Genomic DNA, 22,417 nt, shown 5'->3' with positions numbered 1-22,417 from the left:
GTGAGACCCTGTTTCAAAAACAACAAAAAAGGCATGGTGGCTCATGCCTGTAATCCCAGCACTTTGGGAGGCCGAGGCTGGCAGATCACCTGAGGTAGGGATTTCCAGACCAGCCTGACCAACATGGAGAAACCCTGTCTCTACTAAAAAATACAAAATTAGCTGGGAGTGGTGGCTCATGCCTGTAATCCCAGCGCTTTGGGAGGCCTAGGGGGGTGGATCACCCAAGGTTGGGAGTTCAAGACCAGCCTGACCAACATGGTGAAACCCTGTCTCTACTAAAAATTCAAAAAAATTAGCCAGGCATAGTAGTGGGCGCCTGTAATCCCAGTACTCTGAAGGCTGAGGTACGAGAATCACTTGAACCCGGGAGGCAGAGGTTGCAGTGAGCCAAAATCATGCCATTGCACTCCAGCCTGGGTGACAGATTGAGACTCCGTCTCAGAAAAGCAAAAAGCAAAAAACAAAAACAAAAACAAACAACAACAAAAACCAAACTGTTTATCTAAACAATTTCGGTATCGGCTGTTTTAACATGAAAATTTAGCAAAGTATTTTTTTGGTATTCAATTAATTTTTTGTTCTGCTTGGGTTAGCAGCTTTCTTTCTTTTTCTCTTTCTCCTCCCTCCCTCCCTCCCTCCTTTCCTTCCTTCCTTCCTTTCTTTCTCTTTCTCTTTCTTTCTTTCTGTCACCCAGGCTGAAGTGCAATGGCACGATCATGGCTCACTGCAATCTCCGCCTCCCGAGTTCAACTGATTCTCCTGCCTCAGCCTCCCAAAGTGCTGGGATTACAGGCATGAGCCACCACGCCCGGCCAAAATATATAAACTTACGTGTAAGTTTACTAACTTTGGAAAGTACATACACCAGCATAACCCAACCCCCTTTCAAGATCTACATTATTTTATTTTTATTATTATTTTTTTGAGACAGTTTCTCCCTTGTTGCCCAGGCTGGAGTGCAATGGCACAACATCAGCTCACCGCAGCCTCTGCTTCCCAGGTTCAAGCGATTCTCCTGCCTGAGCCTCCCGAGTAGCTGGGATTACAGACATGTGCCACCACGCCCAGCTAATTTTGTATTTTTAGTAGAGATAGGGTTTCTGCATGTTGGTCAGGCTGGTTTTGAACTCTCGACCTCAGGTGATCTGCCCGCCTCGGCCTCCCAAAGCGTTGGGATTACAGGCGTAAACCACTGTGCCCGGCCAAGATCTACACTATTATGAAATCCCAGAAAGTGAACTCTCACTCTTCCCAGCCAGTCTCTTTCTTATCATAGGTTAGCTTGCTTATTCTGGAATTTCACGTATACAGATGCATGCCATGCCATAGGTACAGAAGCTGTCTAGATAGTTTCCTGGCAAAGTCACCAAGAGCCCTGCGAGCAGCTGTCTACGCCTCCCTGGCACTCTCTGTAACTGTCCCGTCCCTGCCAGCTCCCCACCCACCCAGTGCTTCACCAGCTCGTCCCTCAGACACTGTCCAGGTGGGAACCATTCCCCTCAGCTCCCTCCAGAACCACCAGATGGCGCCTGCCAGCAGCCCTGGGAGCCAGAATCCCACCCACCTGACCCAAGGGCTCTATCTGATCTCAGCCTAACCCATGAATCAGGCCCTTCGGAGAGCCAGAGGAAAACTGGGCTTCCCTGCCAGCTGGCTATGTGACAGTTCAGATGTCCCAGAGCACAGGAAAGAGGCAGAGACAGGGTCGTGCGGAGCCCTTGCTTCTCCTTCAACATCTCCCATAAACAGCTGGAGAGGGGCTCTCACAGGGTCCGTGGGAAGAGACCAAGGAGGGGCATGGAGGAGACAGGAGGGCTGAGAAGACCAGGGTGAAATGGATGAGGAGAAGGAAACAGATGGCAGGGACCCCTCCCCATCTCCCGCATGGGCCCCCTTAGGTGCTACCGGCCTTGTGCAAATTCGCACACTCACATTCACACATTTCTGTCTGCTTCTCTCCAATCTCCCAGATACCTAGCACACACCCCAGCCTCTAGAATCAGGCGGTCAGTCTAGCAGAGTCTTTAGCATTTGACTCCTGGGTTTAAATCCTGGCTTTAGCACTTCCTAGCTTCACGGCCCTGTTTAGGCAGTTTATATGCCTCCCTGAGCTTCCCAGGGTTTGGGGAGGAATAAATGGCATAGCAGATGGGAAACATCTAGCACTGTCCTGCTATATCATAGACTGTGAAAGATCACTGTTTTTGTATTATTGGTCTTGCTTTGTAGTAATTGTCATTAATTTTTTTTGAGATAAGGTCTCACTCTGTCTCCCAGCCTAGTGTGATCATGGCTCACTGCCACCTCGATCCCCTGGGCTTAAGTGATCCTCCCACCTCAGCCTCCCACGTAGCTGGGACTACAGGCACACACCACCACACTTCACTAATCTCTCCTTTTTTTTTTTTTTTTTTTTAAGAGACCGGGTCTCATTTGTTGCCCAGGCTGGTCTCAAACTCCTGGGATCAAGCGATCCTCTCACCTTGGCCTCCCAAAGTGCTAGGATTACAGGTGTGAGCCACTGCACACAGCCTACTTTCTAATAATAACAAACAATACAGACGCTACTTTTTGGTAGTTTCAAACCATGATCCCAGAATTTTTTGATACATCAAAACGTAGAACCTATGTCATCTACCGTTGAATCCAGACTGCGTGACTGCTTGACCAACAGAATATAGAAGAGACGTTGTGCGACATCCAAGGCTACATCATAAAATGTGACAGAGCTTCCACTGGGTTATCCTTGTCTTAGAGCCCAGCCACCATACTGTGAGGAAGCCCAAGTAGCTGAAGAGAGGACAGACCCAAACAAAGGAACCAAGGCCCTGGACCACAGCCTAGCTGAGCTCCCAGCCAACCAGAAAGCACCAACTTAGCAACCGCTAGTGGAGCCATCTCAGAAATGAATTCTGCAGCCCCCTGCTGAGCTCCAGCTGATGCCACGTGGAGCAGGAACAAACTGTTCCCTCAACATCCTGCCCAAATTGTGGATGTGTGAGCAAAATGAATGACTGTCATGTTTTAAGCTACTACATGTAGGGTGGTTTGTTGCACAGGCATAGATAACTGGAAGACAAACACGTATCTGATGCTTTATCCGTCATTGCCATGCTAAGCTGCAGTATTATTGTAATCTACACGTTGAGACCTTTTCCAGCTTTTAGAGTTCACACTTCCCTTTAGTACACCTGCAAGCTCCCTGAATTCATTTTCATGAAATCCTCCACTTTTTTCCCTCAGCTGGTTCATGTTAGGTTTCTCTCATAGCCCCTAAACACGGTGCTCAAATACCAATAACCTGGATCCCATCTTGCAGCTCTGCAGGAAACTGTTTTTGCACCAGGTTCTTTCACATTTCTGGGAACCCAGGAGATGTCTACTTCAGCTACAATCTCTCCTGCTTGTCCCCTGTCCCCTCAGGAGGGTCTGGCTCAGAACAGATTTCACTGTGGGACCCAAGCCAACCTGTTAGCCACTGCTACCCCAGGACAGGTGAAACACCATCTTGCAGTAACAAGACTTACTTTTGAAGGATGGAATTACAATATGGAAAAAAGACAACTTCACAAGGTACATACATGTTCACTTCATAGCAGCAGCCAAGACTTTGAAGGAAGAGTTCAAGTCACCACAAGAAAATAGCAGAGGGAATAGTATGGATTTTAGAGCCAGATAGTACTGGAGACTTGGAGACTGCAGGGCTGGGAGGGTCACAGACAGTCCTGGGTTCAAATCCCCACTCCACCACTCATTGCCCATGTGATCTTGAGCAAGTTATTTAACCTCTCTGAGCCTCCATTTCCTCAAATGCAAATTAGGGATAATAAACCCAGTGTTTGTGAGGATAGACAGGATGTATATTCTGCCTGTGGCTGTGCCAACCCAAGGACACATTCAGAGTAAATTCAAGACTCTTTTCTTGAAGAGTCACGAGCATGGTGGCCCATGCCTGTAATCCCAGCACTTTGGGAGGTTGAGGCAGGTGGATCACTTGAGGTCAGGAGTTCAAGACCAGCCTGGACAACATGTTGAAACCTTATCTCTACTAAAAATACAATAAATTAGCAGGGCGTGGCATGCCTGTAGTCCCAGCTAGAACCTGGGAGGTGGAGGCTGCAATCGCTGCAGTCCAGCTAGCCTGGGCGACAGAGAGAGACTCTGTCCCAAAATAAAAATAAAATAAAAAAGAATGAGACTTTTCTTACTGCAAAAACTGACCTCTGGGGGGTGGAAAACAAACAAACGAGCAAAAACCACTGTTCTTGCCTAGCTGTTAAAGAATATTGCATTTTCTCATAACTTGACATGATACAGAAACATACAATGAAGAATCTGGTGAGTACTGAACTGTCAATTGCAAAATAATTATTCATCACTGCAGGTTCAGCCTGTTCTCCGGGAAGGACTGTTTGGATGTCCTGGGCCTCCAAGCCAAGCTCCCAGAGCCCAGACCGTCTCTTTGGCTAATGCTGGCTCTATCTCCTGAAGAAAATAGTTTGATGCAAGTTAGAACTTTCATTATCTTTTGCCCTGGAGCACCAGCAACTGTCTACAAAGAGCACAGCAAGGGAAAAAGGGCAGTGAGAAATTAATCTTTTGAGTTTCCTCCTTGGTGATTCATCCATTTAGAAATGGGTAGATTCAGAGAAAGCATTTCTTCATCTGGTCTCTCTGTTCCCATGATCTCAAAAATGAAAAGGCAGCCAACCCTGATCACCACAAATCAGTCAGCCTCTTTTCACAAGTGGGAGGCATGGGCTGTGTTGGACCAAGTGCAAATGCAAGACATGTCTCTAACAGGCCTTCTGCATCCAGGGGAAGCTGGTGGCTTGGATGCACCCACTGGGAGGTAGAGTGTTATACTGCAGCCCCCATAACCCTACACTTCTCCAAGTCTATGATTATTTGACTCTGGAATCTGGTGTAGCACATCTGTTCAGTTGCTCAGTCATTACTTACTGAGCACTTACAATGTGCCAGGACAGGCAGGGTATAGAGGATTCAGAATTGAACAAGGTAGCATGATCCCTGCCCTCCATGAGCTTGTTGTAGTATATAGGGTTTCTCAACTTTGGCACCATTGTGGGCTGAATAATTCTTTGTTGTGGGGCTGTCCTATGTACCATGATTTTTTTTTTTTTTTGAGACACAGTCTCGCTCTGTTGCCCAGGCTGGAGCGTAGTGGAACTATCTCAGCTCACTGCAAGCTCCGTCTCCCGGGTTCAAGTGATTCTCCTGCCTCAGCCTCCCGAGTAGCTGGGATTACAGGTACCAAACACCACGCCTGGCTAATTTTTGTATTTTTAGTAGAAACAGGGTTTCACCATGTTGGCCAGGGTGGTCTCAAACTCCTGACCTCAGGTGATCCACCCACCTTCGCCTCCCAAAATATTGGGATTACAGGCATGAGCCACCACGCCCAGCCCACTATAAAAATTGTAGCAGCATCCATGGCCTCTATCCACTAGATTCCAGTATCACACCCTTTCTCCCATACCTGGCCCATATTTGAATTTAATGAATAAAGAAACTGAGGCTCAGAGAGGCAAAGTAACTTGCCTGATAGGACACAGCAAGTAAGGAGCAGTCTGCATCACTGAAAAGTGGTGTCTTCAGATGCCCCCGCTGCCCAGTCTCCAACAGCCCCACCACAGACACTTTGTTACCGTGACTGACAAGATGACCAACTAACACACACTTCCCGAATCCCCACCAGTCAGGGCCTCCGACTGCATCTTCAAAGAAAAACTGCTGCTCTCTTCCCACCAAGTGGAATGTGCTTCTCAGAAGAAATGCAAGCTAACCACCAAACAAGACTCAGCATCATAAACATGATTCCGTGGCAAAACAAGACGCCTGAGAGAGCAGCCGTTGTGGCCAGGGAAATTAATTACACTCTCTTAGTGACAAGCGGGTGATCAGAAAACAAGAGGCGCCTGTGGAAGGGAACATGAATCAGCAGCATTAAGTTCGAGTAAGAGCAATACTCTAATGACTGTGGGCCCCCAAGAAACTGAAACCACTCCACATTGGCTTTCTCTTCTCACGTTGTCAAGCAACACGTAAGTCTCGCATGCTGCATCCTGGCTCTCTCTCAGGGAAGACAGGCAGGCGGCAAATTGCAGAACACGTTACCAGGTTTGAGAATGTCAGAATGCCGTTGTCCTGGGTCAAGAGGCTGGAACGAAACAGGCCACCGCTCAGGGATAAGAGGACTCCCGGGAGGGGCTGGTCATCCTCAGCTTTTATCTGGGGATGAGAAGGTGAGACCAGAGCAAGGTTAAACTCCTACTATGAATATTACAATTCCACAAGTCAAGAGGTCATTCCTTTAAGGTTTTTTTCTTTTATTGTTACTCAAAGGAGGACAGGGGACCTAATCTTTCTCCCCACAGGTAATTAATGTTGTAAGTTTTGTAAGTTTGCTGTGTAGCCTTCTAGAACTTTTTTTTTTTTTTGAGACAGGGTCTTGCTCTGTCACCCAGGCTGGAGTGCAGTGGCACAATCTGGGCTCACTACAACCTTTGCCTCCCAAGCTCAAGCAACCCTCCAGCTTTAACCTCCTGAGGAGATGGGACTATAGGCGCACACCACCATGCCCAGCTACATTTCTGTATTTTTTATAGAGACGGGTCTTGCCATGTTGCCCAGGCTGATGTCAAACTACTGGGCTCAAGCAATCCACATGCCTGGGCCTCCCAACGTGCTGGGATTAGAGGCATGAGCCACGTGCCCAGCCCAGAACTCTTTCTATGCCCACACAAATTTTATAAACACTACATATTATTGTTCACAGACTGGCAAGTTCATTGAGTGGGTGGAGGAGGTGAAATAAAAATGGCATGTTATGTATACAGTTCTGCAACTTGCTCTCTTCCTCAACAATTTATCCGGGTTCTCTTCTGCCAGCCAATAGAAATCTGCCTGTTTCTTAACTACTGCATAGCATTCTAAGGCAGGGGTTGACAAACCACAGCACCTACTTTTGTGGTACACAAGAGACAATCGGAATATCCCCAAATATATATCTCTAGGCACTTAGTTTTATTTTTTTTTCCTGAACAATCAATTCCTAGAAGTAGAATTGTTGGATACATGCACTTTAAATTCAGAAAGATACTATCACATTGCATTCCAAAGTGGCTGTAACCACTTACAGTCCCATAAATTATTTATGTTTGGGAAAACCCACGCTTACCAAAAAATAAGAGATTGTCTTAATTACAGCAAATCTAATCCCCGCAAAACAGTGTTTCAACCGTAACTTCCTTAGCACATTTCCTCAGTAACTACGGAGGCTTTGTGTTTCCGTGTTTATTAATCACCTGCGTTACTTCCATGCATTTCCTTTTCATAATCTTTCTTCATTTTTTTTCTAGTGGGTTGTCTTTTTCTTACCGATTTTAGGAGCTCCTTGTAAAATGGGGATATTATTTACGATACAAACATTTCTTTCGAGTTTGAATATCTTTCAGTTTGGTTCCAAATGTATTCAGCAATATAGATTTTAAATTTTTATACGATGTAATCTGTCACTCTTTTCCTTTGGCCTATAGTTTATAAATGTTCGTTCTCAACGATCTCCAGACCCACTCTGTACAATCGCAGCACGCCTCTTCCCAGGAAGGACTGGTGGAAGGGAGCTACGTAGCAAACGCCTCAGTAAGAACATTCTGTGTCCTTCAATATGGAACAGTTATGGATGATAGCTTTAACTACTTCCCAGAAGGTACACAAACATGCTAAAGTCAACAGCTCTCCAAATTATGCTGCGTGAAAGAAGTCAGACTGAAAAAAAAAAAAAAAAACAGTATATCCCGTTTGACTCCATTTATATACAAGTTGGTGCAGAAGTGATTGCGGTTTCTGCCATTATTCTCAATGGCAAAAACCACAATCACTTTTGCACCAACCTATGAAACTCGAAAATGCAAACTAACCAATGGTGATGAAAAGCAGATCCTCAGCTCAGCGGAAGGGTGGGAGGGAGGGATTACCAAGGGGCAGGAGGAAACCTTGAGGGCCACAGATATGCTCACTATTTTGATTGTGGAGGTGTTTTCATGGGTGTATTCATAGGTCCAGACTACCACACTGTACCCTTTTTGTGCAGTTTATTGTATGTTAATTACGCCTCAATATAACTGCCTTTTGAAAATACAGTGTTAGTTACCTCAAAGCTTACGCCTGCCAGGGCATAGGCCTTGAAGTCTCCGATGGTTCCTTCCACCACAGTCAGAACATAGCCCTCCTTCTGTGAGGTCACCGTGTACTCCAGGTCACTGTGCAGGGGGCCGACACTGAAGAGAAGAAAGCAGAATGCTACCAATGGCTTTGTTCACACCCTACAGGAAGCCTTACCGAGCCCAAGGAAATGTGGGCCCCAGTTTCTTCAGAGGACTCCCACGCTGATCCCAGGCAAATGTGTCTCTATCCCGGGCTCACCTGTAGGCACCTTTGTCATCAGTAAAGACTGCGATCGGGGTGAACTTGCCCCCTTTTCACTGATGACAATCTCGACTCCTTCCAACTCGGGGTGGATCTGGCCTTCTAAAAACAGGCCTGCCTTCCCATGGATCTTGATCAGCTTCCCTGGGCAGCTTTCTAAGAGGGGAAGAAATAAACACAAGGATGGGGCTTGGCTGCAGAGACAGGAGCTTCTTGGTTGGGGGTTTCCCACGACAAAAGTGGCTAAAACAGACCTTAGAAGCTAGTTCCAAATGCAGTTATTTAATACCCCAGGGAGCTCAATAATCAGATTCAGCCCAAGCCTCTTTCCATCCCTGAAAGGCCTTTCTCAGTGTGAAGGACTTTAGCAAGAGAATCAGAAAACGCTGAAGGCTGGGTTTTTCCTACTACTCTTCCTAGGTTCTCAGGAGGCCACAGATCAGGAGGGAACACTTTACAGCAGACAGGAGGCCATGCTGCTCAACCTCCAGAGGACCCACTGAGAAAGACCGCCCCAAACAGCCTGCCTGCTAGAAGTCACAGGCTTCAACACCCTCTACTTCCAAACACGAACCACGTAACACCCACAACTTAATGAAGCCACAATGCTGGGAAAAAAATAATAAGTAGCAAAAGACAAATACTCCACAAGTGATCACTTCAGTCATCCATTCCCCAAAAAAGGACCCTCCCATCATGCTCTGCCAAACAACAGAAACATCATCAAAGATCATCACTGGCAGCTTTGCGCCTCATCTGCCTTCTGGTGTCGACCTGATAATGTCAAAGAAAACCAAGTCCTCTTCCAAAAAGATCAACTCAATTCTAACAGCAAAAGTTACTTTTATTTATCTAAATCATTCATTTATTCATCCATCCATCCATCCATCCATCCAACCAACCAACCCATCCATCCATCCATCCAACCAACCAACATCTGTGTGCCAGAGAGGATGTAAGGTGGCTTACAAAGATGGCTTCACTATAACATCACAAGTCTACTCGTAAATGCAGGCAAGCGAACAATTGCAAAGGTGTGTGTGACATTTGCTCGCTGAGCTGACATTTACCTCCACTGACAACGGCTTCCATTGAAGGGGGATAAAAGAGCAGCTCTTTAGATGATGGTGTAACAGTGATTTTCTCTCCAGACCTAAAATAATTAATATACTTCAGTTTGGCGGGTCCTGTCCCCACAGAACAGAGGACACTGTAGGGAAATGCACAAGAGAGCTTACCGTGCCCAGTAAGAGAAATCATATGAGAAGGGGCCTTGTAACTCATCTACCATCTCCGGCACGGGAGGCTTGGTCATTCTTTCTTCGTCTTCCTCTTTGCCGTTCTTCTCCCTCTCCTGCCTGCGGGCCTCGATCTCCGCCAGCTGCTGCTCCCTCCGCAGCTCCTGCACAGACTTCAGAGGGCCTAAGACCAAGGCGGGTTCACTGTCGATGGACGACCTGGAAGAAAGAAATGGCAGCCCCTAGGACGTGGTTGCGTATCCTTGTGGTCAGTGGGAATTTGACCTTTCTACAAGTATGGACTTGCAAGTTAAAAACTGGACATCTTACATGACACCACAGTGGCGGAGTCTTCTGTTTTAAATAAACTAGTAGTTTCACAAAAAATAACAACTGAGCTTCGCAGTGATGGTGGCAGTATCTGGTAGATCTGGGCTGGAATGAAATATGGTTGATTTTATGGTGACTGGATATAAGCTTGTCAGTTTCCATGTAGGACATGGAGTTTTCTCCACGCCACCATCCTCTGTTCCTTCATTCTACTTGCACTGAGAACTGCTATGATAGAGAACTAGGCACCAGGGATACCGCATCGACAAAACAGACCACACTTTCTATCCCTGTGGAATCCACATTTCAGTGGGAAGTGGCTGAAATAAAAGAGAAAAATAATACCAGAGGAAAAGTGCAATAAAGAAAAATAAAGCAGTGTGGGAAGACAGACAGCCCAGAGCACTGTTTTACTTTAAAGGGACAGTCAAGGCCTTTCTGATAAGGTGACATTGAGAAAAGGTCTGAAGGAAGGGAGAGAATGCGCCATGCAGCTCTCTGGGTAAACAGTAGCTCGGGCGAAGTGATGCCAAGTGCAAAGTCCTTGGAGAGAAAGCTCACTCAGATGTTCGAGCAATGGCAAGACCAGACCAGCCTGGGGCACAGGGGCCCAAGGAAGAGTCATATCCATCAGAGAGGTCCATGGGGCAGCAGGTGTCAGACTGAGGCTTTGCAGGCTTGGTGCCAACCTGGAGCCACTGGAGTTTTCAGTCGAGGAATGGTATGATAAAAGAAATCGCTCGCTGCTTCATGGAAAACACACAAAGCAATGGCGGAAACAGGAAGGCCAGCTGGGAAGCTGCTGCAATGATCTCAGAGGGGGGTCAGACCAAGGCTGAGGGCCACGTGGTAAGAAGGGAAGGCCAGCTGGGAAGCTGCTGCAATGACCCCAGAGGGGGGTCAGACCAAGGCTGAGGGCCACGTGGTAAGAAGGGAAGGCCAGCTGGGAAGCTGCTGCAATGACCCCAGAGGGGGGTCAGACCAAGGCTGAGGGCCACGTGGTAAGAAGGGAAGGCCAGCTGGGAAGCTGCTGCAATGACCCCAGAGGGGGGTCAGACCAAGGCTGAGGGCCACGTGGTAAGAAGGGAAGGCCAGCTGGGAAGCTGCTGCAAGGACCCCAGAGGGGGGTCAGACCAAGGCTGAGGGCCACGTGGTAAGAAGGGAAGGCCAGCTGGGAAGCTGCTGCAATGACCCCAGAGGGGGGTCAGACCAAGGCTGAGGGCCACGTGGTAAGAAGGGAAGGCCAGCTGGGAAGCTGCTGCAGTGACCCCAGAGGGGGGTCAGACCAAGGCTGAGGGCCACGTGGTAAGAAGGGAAGGCCAGCTGGGAAGCTGCTGCAGTGACCCCAGAGGGGGGTCAGACCAAGGCTGAGGGCCACGTGGTAAGAAGGGAAGGCCAGCTGGGAAGCTGCTGCAGTGACCCCAGAGCGGGGTCAGACCAAGGCTGAGGGCCACGTGGTAAGAAGGGACTAGGTGACGGGTGTAGTTTGACGGGAAAGCCAAGGCTTTGTTGGGGAATTGGCTGGGCCTAGGGTGCAAGGGAAAGAAGAATCAAGAAACAAGGAGAAAGCGGGAGCTGCCATATCTGAATCAGAAAAGACCACAGGGGCTCGTGGAGGGCAACTGTCAGCAGTCGGGTTTTGGGTCTGCTAAGTACAAGATCCCCAGGGGGGATCCGAGTGGCTCTGTCTAGCTGGAAGATGCATTCCATATAACCTCCGGCACAAGCAAGCAACACAAACACCCTTGTGAAGTTACAAAAATGAATGTAATCAAGCTGAAAGGAGGTAATACACAGTTACTACTGGTAAGAAGGTAGATTGCTAGTCCTATCAGTAATTCATACTTTCCAAGCAGGGAGACAGTAAATGATAGTAAAAGACAGCAACAGACCTTCAGCAAATCCACCCCCAGCTAAAAACCTGGCTCCCCATCACCAGAAACCAGGGCCAGCCCTGACGTTTCTCCCGCCCTAACCCAGTGGTCACTTTAGTGCCATGTCTCATCAACTCAGTCCCTCAACGACTCTGACTGGTCCGTCGCTCTCCATCTCCGCAGCCACTAGTCTGCGGCCCCCATTGCCTCCCGCTGCCTCCACCACCTCCCACTCTCAGGCTTCTTCTGTCTGTTCTCCACTCAGCCGACAGGGGGGCCTTTCAGGAAGAAAACAGTCATTCCTCCATGTAAAACACGTCAATTGCGTCATGGGACAAAGACTATGGACCTTAACATGGCCTGGCCCCCCGCAGCCTACCTGTCCTGCATGCCCCCAAGGTCAAGCTCAAAACACTCAGAACAGTTATCATTTTACAGTTCTGCATGGGAGTCTCTGACCACTGTTCCCCCCATGAGACTGTCAATCCCATGAGTATAGGGGCTGTGGCCTCATAAGCCCAGTGCCTAAACACTGAAGACTCTCAGTTATTCAGTCATCATGTACTCTGCAGGGATGATGGATAGATAAACAGACGGTGGACAGAAAGATGGAAACATAGCTGGAAAGGTGACTTCAACCACGCGCAGGAGGGAGACAGTGACTGCGATTCTCATTCTACTTGACAAAGACGGTCATGTTGCCAAAACTCTTTCATTTCTCAAGAAAATTGGGGTGTCACAGGTACCTCACTACACTGCAAAAATTCCCTGAAAGGCGACATTCACATGAACGTGACTTTCGGTGAGGGACTTGCCTTTCAAATACTTCCTCTCTCACGACTCTTCTCTTATACCAGGTGCCATCTCTATGTCCCAAGCCTTCAAGCAGAAGTCTGAAGAAAAACAGGCAATTTGAATTTGCTAAAACACTTGAAATACAACGCACAAACCCCAGAGATTTTTTTTTCCTTAGCAAAGATGAGAAGTACAAAGAGTTCAAACAGAAATTGAAGATCCTGAAACAAGCTGTCGCAATGCTCTTCCTCACCCACAGGTACTTTCTGAATCAGAAAAGGAAAGGATCAAGGCTGCTGGGAATTGACGGCAATGGCGATGTCCTATAAGAGAGGGAAGGCCATTTGTATATACATCTAGAGATAAGAAATCAAAACTAATTTCCAGAGAGCCTATTAGAGACTCCCCAGGCCTCATCCACACCCTCCCCCGCCACTCTCAGCCCACCGCAGATCGCTCATCTTACTTGATAGTCACAGTGACATCCATCATTTTGTCGGTGGTGATAGTTCCAACGACACGGTGGCGAATGGCTGTCAATGTCAAGATACTAGGTGAAGACCTACAAATCACAGGAGAGGAAACACTCGAACCTACTCATTCTCAGAAGATCATCAGCAATACCCTTTTTGGGCATCCTTCCTCACCCTAAATACACTACAGAAAATTGCTCTTAGTCTGGGGTAAAATAACTCTGGAGATCCAGAGAAGTATTTTAAAGAGTAAACTAATTCTCCACTCCACAACTTTACGCTTTCAATTCCCAGTGAAACCCACATACGTCTGTAAAAATATAAAAATGGCAGACTTGAGCTTGACAGATGCCCATCGGTGAGGGCTGGGAGATCTGACAAAGCTTCTCTTTAAGGCACTTCAAAAACACAGCCCTCTATCCTGGGGTTACAGAATTCTTGGGAAAGGGATCCTATCTTCGGTTCCTCAGTAACTAATCCAAGGGTCTTAAAAGCCTTATCTAGAAATGCGGTTGAAGGCCTAACCTTGCCTCTTTCAGAAAAAAATAGAAAAACTCCTTTTGTTCTCTGAAGTAAATGAAGAATCCTCCATGGAATGCACACAAACACCACAAAGCATTCAATTCCCAGGCTTACGTGTCATAGGTGTAGAACGCTTGCTCAAACCGGTGGCAGGAGCGAGGGGTCACTTTGTACACACCTACAGACAGGAAATCAAAAGTAATTTTCAGAGAATGGCACCTATTACACTGAGCAATTCCGACATCTGAAATCGAGTGGCAGCTCTTTGCATGTGAAAACTCAAACGTATTGCAGATCTGCAATAATGGGATCAGAAATACTGGGCAGGCATCGTTTTCACTGCCTATGAAGGCTTCTTACCAATGACCCGATCCGTGCAACGGCCCAATCGCAGGCACACGGTTACCATTTTCCATAATGTAGCAACTCACACTAGTTAAATCTGCACAGACCAAGTGAACAGACCCATGCACGAGAAGGAACAGAAAAGTACATTTCTACTGCAAATTGGGCTGAGGATAATTTTCTACTTAAAAGATTCTATTAAGGATCCAAGAGATAACCACAGCCTCAATTTCTTCCTATAGATATTCCTAAAAAGGAGGTGAGTAAGGGAAGCCCCAGAAAAGTGTGAGTCTGTGTGGGAGGACACTCTGAGTAGGGGTACATTTCATCACTTGCCAGAGGAACACAGTCAATTTCAGGAAGATACAAGGAATAACAATGTATTTCCCCCAAATCATCATTAACCAATATTTTGGCCACACTTCCTACAAAAACCTGAAATTAGTTAAAACCACCCTGCTGTTTTCATTGCACTCAACAAGCCCCAGAGTAGTTACCATCAAAAAAAAAATCAGGTTTCTCTGTTCGTTTTGTTTGGTCTTTCATTCAACAAATATCAACAGAGCACCTCTTCCTGGCCAGGTATTGTGCAAGGTACTAGTACACAGTGGGGAGTGACAGAGCAGTGGTCCCTGTCTTCATGGAGTTTACCATCCACAGAGGGGGAAGCATTTGACAGCCACAAACATATCAATTGTGGCACATGCAAGAAGGGGACAGAAGTGAGTGCTGAGGGCAACAGCATAGGAGGCAGGCCTAAGTGGCCCTGGAGGCCATCCTTCCCCAGGGAAGCAATACTGAACTGATGGGTAAGAAGGCCCCAGCTAGGAGGGGCAGGAGGACATGTCCACAGAGAACAGCATCTGCCACACAGCTGGCTCATTGTTTCCTCAACAGGCATCCTTCCTGCCTTGAGAACAAACCCTGGTTATGTTGAGGGTGGCAACATGCTCAGCCTCAGGCAGCATACCCAACTGTCCCAGCCTCCCTTGCAGCTAGAAGTAACCATGTGACAGGGTTCTGACCAATAATACAGACAAGTAGCTTACTGGAGGAGAGGGCACAAGGAAATGTTTGCCTGCCCCCTCCTTGACTTCCTCCTTTAAACCTAAGTTTTCTAACCACAGCCATCTAGAAAATATAAGGCAAAAAATACAAGGGAAAGGCCTAAAGAATCACAAAGACACCACCCCTAACATCTACCAGCTGCTGAACCCATGCTGGCCGCCACACACTGCCACACTTCTTTATTGAGCCAAATAAACTACCACTTGCTGACGGCACTGCTGTATGGATTTTGTTACATGTAGCCAAAGGCAGCTGAACTGACACCCGGAAGGACAGAGTGGCTGGAGTAGAAGGAGTGGCAGACAGGGCTGGGTTACACAGGAGCTAAGGTCAGGTTAAGGAGTTTGTATTTTTCTTGGGAACCAAAAGGAGGAGCCACTGAATTATTCATTAGGAAAATGCAAAACAAAACCACAATGAGACACGACTTCACATCTACCAAGATGACTATAATAAAACAGACAATAACAAATGTTGGCGAAGGAGGTGAAGAAACAGGAACCCTCGCGCATTGCTGGTGGGAGTATCAAATGACACAGCCTCTGTGGAAAACAATTTGACAGTTTCTTAAAAGGTTAAACATAAATTTATCACACAATGCAGCAATTCCATTCCTAGGTATTGAAACAAGAAAAATGAAAACATATGGACACAAAAAGACTTGTACCAGAACATCCGTAACATTAGTCATAACAGCACCAAACTGGAAACCAGTCAAATATCCACCAACTGGTAAATGGATACACAAAATATGATCTAACCACACACCAGAATACTACACAGCAATGTAACAGAACAAACTACTGATATGTGCTATGACACAGATAAACTACAAAAACATGTTAAATCAAAGAAGCCAAACAAAATACCAGCATCGTATGATAAACGTCCAAAAAAAGCCAATCCATGGGGACAAAAAATAGATCAGTGGCTGGAAACAGGGATTAACTGTCAACAGGCACAGAGGATCTTACCCTGTGAGTGATGAACAGGTCTAAAACTGGATTCCGGCCATGGTTGTGCAACTTGATAAATTTACTACAAATCATTTTATTGTACATCTTAAATAGGTGAGTTTTATGATATGCAAATTCTGTCTCCAAAAAAAGCCATTATAAAAGAGACAGAGGGTTGGGTGCAGTGGCTCACACCTGTAATCCCAGCACTTTGGGAGGCTGAGGTGGGCGGATCACTTGAGGTCAGGAGTTTGAGACCAGCCTGAGCAATGTGGTGAAACCTATCCCTACTAAAAATACAAAAATTAGCCCGATGTGGTGGCAGGCGCCTGTAATCCCAGCTACTCGAGAGGCTGAGGCAGGAGAATCGCTTGAACCCAGGAGGCGCAGGCTGCAGTTAGCCAAGATCAAGCCACTGCACTCCAGCCTGGGTGACAGAGCAAGACTCCATCTCAAAAAAAAGAGAGAAAAAAAAATGAGAAAGAGGGAGAAGCCACTCAAAGATTTTAAGCAAAGTGGGAAATGATTCCAATTTAAAAACAGCACTATAAAGAGAGGTCATTGGCCAATGGTATATTTTTGGAGGTGAAAGGGCCCAGTGGTCTCTACCCAACTCAAACCCAACAGAGACAGAAAAATAAGAGCAGGTTGAACACACTGAAATTGAAAGCTTGATGTGCAAACAGAACCAAGGTAGAAAAAAATGCCTTCAAAACCATCCTCTGGTGCCTTTCCATTCTTCTAATTCATGGCACATCAATCCTTCCAAACTTACCAGGCTTGGACAGGCAGAATCGGTTGACTCCTTTGGAGAGGTTGTAAATCCCCACATTCTCACGTCCACTTCCATCCTGATAAAATTCCTAAGGGAGCAAAGCCAATACAATGACTTACTAGGAGAGATGGAGACAGCAAGATGATTAATAATATTTCTCTTTCCAAACCAGTCATCTGTTTTGCCCATTTATCATCGGAGCAGTTGGGTGCCACAGGAAAATTAAAAACCTCCCAAAACTTCCAACAAAAGTGTGCTATTTTTCATTCAATCAACTAGTATTTATTGAGCACCTGCTATGTGACAGACACAAGGCTAGGCCTTGGGAGTCACGACCACGGCTCCTGCTCTCACAGGGCTTATGTTCTAATACGGGAAGACAAAATCAATGCGTCAACAAATCAATCAGTGATCTCAACTGCTCAGTAACAAAGCCATGAAAACAAACAGGAAAGCAAGAGAAGAACAATCCCCACCTAGGGGTCTTTAGCTTGCTGGTCCCAGGGCACATCTCTCCTGAACAATAGGGCTGCAGCCTGAATGAGGAGGGAAAAACCAACGACACGTGTTTCTGGAGAAGACACAGCACTCCAGGCAGAGGGGAGAGTATGTGCAAAGGCCCCGAGGAGGGAGTGAGCTTGGTGTGGGACTGGAGAGGACCACTGCGGCTGGGGCCCGGCGAGTGAGGGGAGAGTGGGAGGAGATAAAGAAGGGGTTAAGGAAGTGTCAAAAAAAAAAAAAAAAAAAAGGATCTTATTACAAGGGAGCTGGAATCCACTCCACTGCTGGAAGGGAAAGGTTTCCTAAGTATCTATCACTTATTATGAACCGGATATTAATCGATCTCCTATAACAAATCAGCCTGTCGAGTTTTTGTAATTAAGCAGTTAGGGGAGTAAGCTGGCACGTGAAACACCAGTTTGAATTCTTCTAGTTTCTCTGCAGAGAAACTAAGACCTGACAATGACATCTGCTGCCGCACGACATCAAAACATTATAGAAAATTCACGAAGGGATCTACAGAGGTGCTCCTGAAACCCATTTCACACTGCCTTTCAGGCCACAGAGACCACAGTCAACAAGAAGCTAAGATCCTGTTTACAGCTTCGTCGTCTGCGCTGGAATAAATATACCAGAGAAGGTAGGGCACAGTGGCTCACGCCTGTAATTCTAGCACTCTGGGAGGCCAAGGCGGGTGGATCCCCTGAGGTCAGGAGTTTAAGACCAGCCTGGCCAACATGGTGGAACTCTGTCTCTACTGAAAATACAAAAAAAAAAAATTAGCTGAGCATGGTGGCACGCACCTCTAGTCCCAGCTACTCGGGAGGCTGAGGCAGGAGAATCACTTGAACCCAGGAGGCAGAGGTTTCAGTGAGCCGAGATTGCGCCACTGCACTCCAGCCTGGTCAACAGAGCAAGACTCCATCTCAAAAAAAAAAAAAAAAAAAAAACACATATATATATATATATATATAAATATATATATATATCAGAGAAACTCACTTGGCAGTATCTTAATAAACAAGAGCGGGGTACACCAAGGACACTTTGATACCTAAGAGGTTCACTTAAGCCCTGCCATAACCCTGAGAAGTAGGTATTAAGATCTCAATTTTCAGTGAAAACTGAGGCTGAGAAGCAGTAAATGAATTTACCCAAAGCTATTATTACTAATAATATAAAGCCAGTGTGCTCTGCACTGTACCAAAGGCCACCCCGAATCACCAGTCAGATTTAGTGTAGAGCCAGGACAAGGAAACCTCCTAAATACAGGGGTCCTTCCACTGAGAGACTATAAATGCTTCCTGATTATGCGCTGCGTAACAGGTGGGCGAGTGGAGAGGCAGAAAAGGAAATCTGACTTGACTACGTTTACAAGATTCCTGGCATGTTAGTCTTTCTTGATATCCACAAGATGAGGGTTTTTCCAAATAAGAGACTCCGTAAGCCGCACATACCAGAGTGATGGCGTGAGACAGGGAACATCTCAGCATGTAGCCCGTCTGCCTGAACTCAACTGCAGACACGTCATCCTCTAGCACTTCCACCTCCAGACTCTTGTTCTTCCAGCACCAATCCTCATGCATGATGCTTACTGCAAAAGCAAACACCAAAAACGGATACATGGGCGTGGAGCACACCACCTCCCTGCACACGACCAGAAACAATAATCATGAATTAACTAATTTTAAAAAGCAGGTGTGTATGTGGACATAAAGATAGAAATATACACATACAAATATTTATAACTAGCAGTATTTGGAATAAATTACTGCTAAAGAAAACCTGGAGCCGAGCATGGTGGCTCACGCCTATAATCCCAGCACTTTGGGAGGCTGAGGCAGGTGGATGGCTTGAGGCCAGGAGTTAAAGACCAGCCTGACCAACATAGCAAAACCCCATCTCTACTAAAAATACAAAAGTTATCCAGGCATGGTGGTGCATGCCTGTAATCCCAGCTACTTGGGAGGCTGAGGTAAGAGAATCTCCTGCACCCGGAAAGCGGAGAGGTTGCAGTGAGCCAAGGTCACGCCACTGTACTCCAGCCTGGGTGACAGAGCAAGGCTAAATTTCAAAAAAAAAAAAAAAACAGAAAGAAAAACTGGAACCAACGCCATTACATCAAGAAACAAATCCAATGGGGCCTGTAAGATCAGGCTGCAAGTAAGGTATTCGGGGATCCACAAACTTTTTCTGTAAGTCTTTTCTGCTTTGCAGCCCACATGCTTTGTCGGTCTCAACCACTCGACTTGGCCGCTGTTACACATGAGCAGCCATAGAGAATCCATAAACAAATGGGCAAGGCTGTGTTCAAAGGAAACTATGCTTATAAAAATAGGCAGTTTTTTAGTCTGCCAAGCCCTGCCATAACAGAAAATATTAATATAATTCCAGAAAAAGCCATCTGTTTTATAAGCTATCCACAGATAGCAGCTCCAAGCTGATTTCTGAAAAAGCAGAAATACAGGCAAGAAGTGGCTTCTTGAGAAGGGCAAGGAAAAGGGAAGTAACATTGGTGGGCACCAGCTACTTAGCTGGCTTTATAAACTTTACTTCTTTTAGTCCTATATTCTGCAGAAAGGTTCTATTACATCTATTTTACAGATGGGAAAACTGAGTTTCGGGGAGGTCAAGTACCTTGCCATAGTCAGTACTCAGCACCAGTACTGCTAAGTTAGTAGAACACATCAGTGGAACTTTCTTTCTTTTAGTCTTATATTCTGCAGAAAGGTTCTATTACATCTATTTTACAGATGGGAAAACTGAGTTTCGGGGAGGTCAAGTACCTTGCCATGGTCGGTACTCAGCACCAGTACTGCTAAGTTAGCAGAACACATCAGTGGAACTATTTCACACTCCTTTTTCTGGACTTTAGAAATAAAATGTCGTACGTCGGGGCACCCTCCCTTAACAGAAGCAGCCAGTGGGCTGTGCGGACAAGGTGGCAGTCACCTCAGGGCCTGGACTCCTCCATGCTTGTCCAATGCTAAATAATGCAGTCAAGGTCACGAGGCAAAAACGACTTAAAACAAGGAAAGGTACATGGTCGTGATACAATTTGAGACCTGGGTTTTAGAAAGTTTACAAAGACAGGAAGTGTGTGAGGGCCACAGGATGTTGCATTCCAATTCTTACTTTTGTATTTTCCAGGGAGCACGTTGTCAAAGGTGAAAGTCATGGAGCTGACCTTGCCGGAGAGCTGGAGGCTCCGCTTCTCACCCTGGCGGCTCAGGGACTGTAGAGTCACCAGCAAGTCACCGCAGGTGTCTGCAGGAAAAAGAAGGGAGGGCCCCATGTGACCCCTCACAAGGCTTCAGCACAGGTTCGAATCCTAGCCCTATGTAATAGCTTCTTGCTACTGCTGAGCTCCTAAGAGGCAGCGGCCAGAGGCGGAGGGGGTGCTTCTTTCAAGCTAACATGCGTCCACTTGGCTGGGCGCGGTGGCTCACGCTTGTAATCCCAGCACTTTGGGAGGCCGAGGCGGGCGGATCACAAGGTCAGGAGATCGAGACCACGGTGAAACCCCGTCTCTACTAAAAAATACAAAAAATTAGCCGGGCGTGGTGGCAGGCGCCTGTAGTCCCAGCTACTCGGAGAGGCTGAGGCAGGAGAATGGCGTGAACCCGGGAAGCGGAGCTTGCAGTGAGCCGAGATTGCGCCACTGCACTCCAGCGTGGGTGAAAGAGCAAAGACTCCGTCTCAAAAAAAAAAAAACATGCGTCCACTTGACTCCAAGAAGCCTCCCTCGCACGCAGGTGATCAGTAGCAAACAACAAAGGCAAAATGAAAAGTTTCCCAAATCCCACTCCTACCAGCTGACTTCTTTGAAACTATGTGTTCTTACTGTCCAGTGATATCTTATCCAAACAAGAGACTCTCCCAGAAACTGATGCCAAGAACTGTACAAAGGCCACATCCATCACGGGCCTGTCGGTCACAGTAAGAGGAAACATCTGGGGTTTCAACGTCAGCCCTGCTCTGGTCTCTGCCTCACGAACCATCACCTGCAGAAACGTGGATGGAACGTTAGAGGCTGCATTCGAGAAGATCTTTCCCCTGACCTACCAGGCACTAGAACATTCATCTGAGACCAAGGCTAAAGAGATTTTGAAGGCCAAAGGTTCATTTCCAGGCCGATTTTACAATCACAACAAATCCACGAATAACTTGTGTGAAGTAAACACAGTTCTACCCAGATGAAAAATTAGCCTCAACAGACCCATGTGTATGAACAAAAGTCTATCTGGCCTAATTCCCGGCAGGCATACAAAGCAGACATGCCTCACTTACATACTAGAAACCATACTACATCCCAGTCCCGTTTCCCAGCTTCGGATCACTTGTAGCATAAGCTCTGAACCTGTCAACACTATGTGGATGACACTTTGGTGGAACTGTCATTTTCTTCTTCCTGTTGTTCCGCGTGCCTTTCTTGGGCTAAGAAGAGGAACAGGTGAAGGTAGCAGTGGTCAACGTTTTCATCCCTTGTAAAGATGACACTGCCCTTCCTTGGAAAAGTCCATCACGCTTCCGAAAGGGCTTCTTCCAAAGGCTTGTCAATGTGGACATCTTCGCAGGAAGCCAGCTACCATCTAATAACGGCAGCTGTCAACCCACACACCACGCTGTTCTGTGGAAGCAAGAACGCAATCTCCTACCCTGTTTCCCACAGAAGGAGGGACCCCACTTTGCCCTAGTGGAGAGCAGAGTGTAACAGGGAACCTTCCCGGCCCTCTCCCTTTGTGTTATTTGCTCTTCCACAGGGAGGAAGGGCAGCTGCTGATTTGATGGGTGAGAGCCCATGGAAACTGTCTCTCCCCAAGGGCAGGGCCACTGCACTGAAAGGCATGGTGGGCTGACCTCTGCTCTGTCCTGTCTCTTGCTTGCTTGGGCCAGCTGTGGCTTGGGCCTTCACCATGGTGATGAGACCACAGACCAGAGCGTCTCCCCCTTCTCGGCCTGCTTAAATGGATAAGTCGCATGGTCCCTGCCAGCCATCTTGAAGTCAGGGCAAAGCAGGAAATGGGAAGCTCCGTTTTGGCCTGGGGTCCCAGAAGCCACGCACTGTGACCATTTTTGAGCTGCC

The 22,417-nt window shown here is 46.9% G+C and overlaps 1 protein-coding gene across 1 annotated transcript in view; it reads right to left on the bottom strand.

The window, feature by feature from the left end:
- Positions 1-22,417, bottom strand: part of LOC129467540 (BOS complex subunit NOMO3-like) — a 46,625-nt gene that overhangs the window by 1,497 nt on the left and 22,711 nt on the right. Inside the window, 12 exon segments of the mRNA XM_063622378.1 lie at positions 6,142-6,255; positions 8,180-8,306; positions 8,452-8,488; positions 8,491-8,610; positions 9,525-9,607; positions 9,693-9,911; positions 13,158-13,253; positions 13,801-13,864; positions 16,831-16,918; positions 18,789-18,925; positions 20,467-20,598; positions 21,176-21,335. Of these exon segments, the coding sequence (XP_063478448.1) occupies positions 6,142-6,255; positions 8,180-8,306; positions 8,452-8,488; positions 8,491-8,610; positions 9,525-9,607; positions 9,693-9,911; positions 13,158-13,253; positions 13,801-13,864; positions 16,831-16,918; positions 18,789-18,925; positions 20,467-20,598; positions 21,176-21,335 (1,377 nt within the window).

The sequence above is a fragment of the Symphalangus syndactylus genome, chromosome 18 (genome assembly GCF_028878055.3).
Source record: "Symphalangus syndactylus isolate Jambi chromosome 18, NHGRI_mSymSyn1-v2.1_pri, whole genome shotgun sequence".
NCBI classification, from domain to species: domain Eukaryota; kingdom Metazoa; phylum Chordata; class Mammalia; order Primates; family Hylobatidae; genus Symphalangus; species Symphalangus syndactylus.
Note: the sequence above shows the minus strand (reverse complement) of the source record. Positions and strands in the feature narration are given on the sequence as shown.